Consider the following 4,994-nt stretch of genomic DNA (forward strand, 5'->3'; position numbering starts at 1 on the left):
AATAGGTAAATAGGCTTAACTTAAATAATATTTTATTGCATTTTCTTTCGTACATGCATTCATACAAATATACACATGGTGCATAGTGCATAGAGTAGATATAATTCAAATTGATGTTATCGAATGTATAGAAAAAGCAAAAGGGTTGGGTCACAAGTTTTACCAACATTAGATGACGACCCTTCCCAGTATTTCCGATTCGGTAAATAGGGACATTCAAAGTACACAAAGCGAATAGGCTTCAGGCATATTAATATAGCGTTTTAGGTTTAAATTATCTACCCGATCCGACATTCAACCTATCCGCGAGATCAACTCTCCTATTAAAATACTTCACCAAGTAGGGTATAATTTGTACATTGTTCGATTATGTCAATAAAATCTAAGTGTTTGCTAGTTAGTTTGCTATTTACTGTTCGCAACAAACATACACAGCGTTTTCAAAACCGCAAAAACAGATTTAAGTAGTTCATACCAAATGACTCTTTGTCAGTTATATTAAGAACTACAATTTTACCCTGATAAACTGTTTTATAGTTTTATATTATACCACCACTATGTCCCTTCGCTTTTCTGTTGATTTTCGGACGTGAGCATGGGAAACACTCAAAATTTTCAATATGGACAAAAGTTCTTTGAATAAATAAGAAAATCACTGTCCTCGAGATGGGTGTCAAGACACTTTACTTTTAAGGATATAACTGTTAGCTGCTTCCGGCCGTCTCAAGTCGGTAGTTCATGATCGTGTAGGTTTCCGCTGCTATTCAGACGCTGCCCTCCGTTGTCGCGTTGGCAACGTGGTGGCAAATCCGGTTCTTGACCGAGGGGTGGACGGTCATGAGTATATTTGACGCGGTCGATGTATAGCACGTCATATGATAGATGTGCATGTTTCCATTCCGTTTCGCCTAAATTCAACTATGGTAAAAGCTTATTATCAATACAGTCAAATATTATCCTTCATAAATAAGTATGTAACAACCAAATTGCGACCTTTTTCAAAAAAAAGATTACAAATAGTGCCTAGACACATGAAAAATATAACACGTTTTAAATGATTGATAAAATTAAATTACGTTAAAAGCCTTTAAATCATAACGCTTGAAGTAACACATATTAAACCTTTGTAGTTGGAACCAAAACTGGACTACGATTAAAGTAAATATGTCTTTGAATATGTTTAATGCTTTAAATATATTATACTATATATCAGTGAGCTAGGAGCTTTATTACAAAACAGCGTTACAATTTCAGATCTTGTTTTAATAATTATATTGAATACCAGACGATCGAATATTCCAATACTTCAATGACCAACTATTACAATACCAATTTTGCTTTTCGTCTACATCCCTACCGTACTTTATATGTAAATATAATCTTCACCTTAGGTAATTACTATGTATTTCGTAAGCAGCTCCAAGGAGCCTATTGCAAAATACCAGCGGGGTATATACCCAACAATGGCTTCAATAGGTATAATTGCCTAAATAAGCTTGAAAGCAAACATTCATGGCATGGGTCTTATTTCAACCGTGTCACTTGTGGGAAGACGGTGACAAAAATGACTGATTTTTCTCTACAATAACACACGAAAACATCAAAGGAATACACCTTGTTTATCCAAAAGGTAACCAGTTATACTATTTTGTTTATGTTATTATCATTTGTTCGATGTTGAGCAAAGGAACGGAAGCTACCTTAATTGTTCTGCATCAGATTGAACATGTCATAAATGTTAAACTTCGCTTTGTCAGATGGCACAGATTCTACTTGATGGTTATTTTCATCGATATTGCGTCCGTATATTATTTGTAATGTGGTCACTATGTTTAACATTTAACGTGATCTGTCGCTGTACGAGTGTGTAGATGATTTTGAAAATAAACGGCGCTTATAATAGGTTACTTATTTTAAAATTGCAGATTTTTTTCATTAGTTTGAGTGATCATTATTTTCATGTATTCATGGCTTTGAATTGTTGTTTGAACCTCTAACGTTTTCATGGCCGGCAGACACTTCTAGTATAGAGCTTTATACACATGCAAAGTAAAGACAGAGAAGTAGATCTATGTCTCTGGTATACATAACTTATCAACGTTTTTTTTTCAGACCAACGATGTCGCAAATCTGGTTTGCTCTGGCGGCTTCTCTTACCGTGTTTATGACGTCATTCAACGGGGTGCACGCTCAGTCGATCACGGACGTTGAACGTTTATTCAGTAACTTAATGGTGGGTTACAGCAAAATGTTCAGGCCTGTGTTGAATCAGTCGAAACAGGTCATAGTAGTACCTGGGTTGGATATCGTCTCTATTCAAGATTTTAACGAAGTCGAAGAGAAAATATCATTTACTGCGCTATTGTATCTCGCATGGAATGATGAGCGACTGGTTTGGGACCCGAAGGACTACGGCGGTATTGATAATCTCTATATTGACGTCAGCAAGATTTGGGCTCCGCAATTGATGCTTACGAATGTTGTTAATAAAAATGAACGTTTGTCTGAGGACTGGCATACAGTGAGAGTCAATGCGTCAGGGTGGTGCTTGTATGTTATAGCCAACGTGTTTACATCATCGTGCGACGTCGACGTCACTTTCTATCCCTGGGATACGCAAACATGCAGCCTTGACTTCATGCCGGCAAACTACGGTGTCGATAAGATGATTCTATATCCAATATATCACAAAGTTCAATTGACCTACTACTCGCCTAATGGCGCCTGGGATCTCATGGACACAAGCGTTACATCAGAGCTTTACAGCTTCATGGTTAGGTTCAATGTCGTGTTAGAGAGAAAGCCCCGATTTGCGATAGTGAATGTGATACTTCCATTGATAATTATGTCCGCGCTGAATATCCTGGTCTTTCTGATCCCTACAGAGTGCGGGGAGCGCATCTCCTTTTGCCTTACGGTGCTGCTGTCTATTGCGGTTTTCCTGACGCTTGTTGGAGACAACCTTCCGAAAAACTCGAATCCGATGTCGCTGTTCAGCTACTATCTGGTGTCGGTGCTCGCCATCAGCGCCGCCATCACACTTTCCGTCATATGCAGCTTGCACGTGTACCACAGAAGTGAAAAGCAACAGCCGGGAGGCGCGTGGAGGGCCATCGCTATGTGTTTAGAGTGCTACTATGTTCGGCGGACCGGGTCAGAGAGTGCGGATAGGACTAATCGCAGTGACAAAATCAAGTTTGCTCGGCCAGAAAACGCTTCCCATAGATCTTCCCACGGCATGCATTCAATCCCGTATTCGAGCCACACTAATCGTGGTGTAATACTGTACCGACCTACACATAGTTACGGGACTCTGCCTTCAGATCGTCCCGAGGACAAACCCCTTCAGAAGAAAGAAACGGACGACAGTGATAGCTCAGTCTTGGAAATCACATGGGCAGAAGTGAGCATTGCCTTGGATAAAGTATTTTTCCTGTTTTTCATTCTTCTTTTAATAACAGACACGCTGTGCTTTTTGATAATCATTTATCACAATGTAAGTCTATGAAAGAGTTATGCAAAACATATGGGTCGTGCGTTGTGAAAGGAGGTTTAATGCATGTACCTTAAGTGTCGTCAGAGATATATATAAGCTTGTGCAGTCCGCACAGGCTTATCAGGGACGACACTTTCCGCTGTTATGATATTTTTCGTTTGAAGAAAGTCTCTTTTTAGAAAAAAAACTAGTTTAGGCGGAAAGTGTCGTCCCTGATAAGCCTGTGCAGACTGCACAGGCTTATCTGGGACGACACTTGACGCACATGTATTAAACCATCTTTTTCACAGAGCGTCGCTCATATCAAACATTATGACACGAAAGGGAATAGCAATACAATCGGTGACACTCACTAGGTACACATCAATTACCACATCAACAATTTCTTGCGGCTAAAATGTAGTACATCTCCATGAATACCTTTCACTGATAACAGTTCTGTGTGGTTCAACGTATTCTTAACTTAATTGTATATCTATGCCATTGAATTGAGTTTTGATGTTCGTTCTTTAAACAATTCATTAACTTTCTAAAGCATACATTACACTTTTCTGTTGTTGCTTTAGCTGGTTTCGAAGACACATTATAGTAACTTAACTGTTTCTCTAAAATATGTAAATTACACGATTCACCGGTACATTTTGTTTGGTATACAAGTGCGTTATAAAAGCATTTTATCTTGATATCGGTTTGTTTGCTACCTGAATAGTATTTAAACAAATACAAGTTAAAGGCCAGGATTTCGTATATAAAAGTGGGAACAGCCTGGCTACCCTGTTCATTGCTCGCTAACCTATAATTGAAAATGCTTCACATTTTTGTAAGTCTTGTAAGTAAATTAGTTAGAGTGCCGGGGCACACTCCGGGTCAACTCAAAACGGAGCCTCAATTCAAATATTTATTAATTATGCCCGTGTTATTTTGTGAGAAACTAAAATGATTTGATTTTAGAAAGTAAACTATAATAGAGAGATTTTTTACTGTGATATTTTTGTCATAAATATATGTTTAAATATACCTTTTTAACATGCACTGAACCGTAAATCATTTTGCTGTTTGTTTTCTTTGGAAATGCAATGTATATTTATGTGAACAAAATATTAAAGGTATAATACAAACTGACTTATACATATTTTGTACTTATAATACTGTATAACATATTTGAAAAATGTTATAAAAGCGAACAAATACAATATTATCATTGCATTAATAAAATAATTACATATTCTAAAAGGGTTTATGTTTCACTTATTATGTATATTATATAGCGTTAATAGTGTTTTAAGTTTGTGAAGAACACAATACTTCGCATAATTGGTTAAATCAAAGACCGTTCAATGTACAGTTATCACTCTTTAGTTAATTTCCATGTAAGTGAGAATAATGTTGGGCCAGTCGGACTCGATGTTGAAGTTGTCGTCGTACAAATCAGCAGTCGTCTAAATCAGCAGTGATTATGGGAAACGAAATCGAAGAATACGACATTGGTATCCCCAGT

The 4,994-nt window shown here is 37.4% G+C and overlaps 1 protein-coding gene across 1 annotated transcript; it reads left to right on the forward strand.

Moving 5' to 3' along the window:
• The first annotated feature begins 2,126 nt into the window (after positions 1 to 2,126).
• On the forward strand, positions 2,127 to 3,570 carry LOC127874648 (neuronal acetylcholine receptor subunit alpha-7-like). The gene has a single exon (XM_052419122.1). It carries the CDS (start codon positions 2,165 to 2,167, stop codon positions 3,506 to 3,508), a length of 1,344 nt encoding a protein of 447 aa, XP_052275082.1. The 5' UTR covers positions 2,127 to 2,164; the 3' UTR covers positions 3,509 to 3,570.
• Positions 3,571 to 4,994: the final 1,424 nt, after the last annotated feature.

Source organism: Dreissena polymorpha, chromosome 3 (genome assembly GCF_020536995.1).
Source record: "Dreissena polymorpha isolate Duluth1 chromosome 3, UMN_Dpol_1.0, whole genome shotgun sequence".
NCBI classification, from domain to species: domain Eukaryota; kingdom Metazoa; phylum Mollusca; class Bivalvia; order Myida; family Dreissenidae; genus Dreissena; species Dreissena polymorpha.

Coding starts and splice junctions, on each gene's coding strand:
- LOC127874648 (XM_052419122.1), top strand. CDS start 2,165: ATGACGTCATTCAACGGGGTGCACGCTCAGTCGATCACGGACGTTGAA.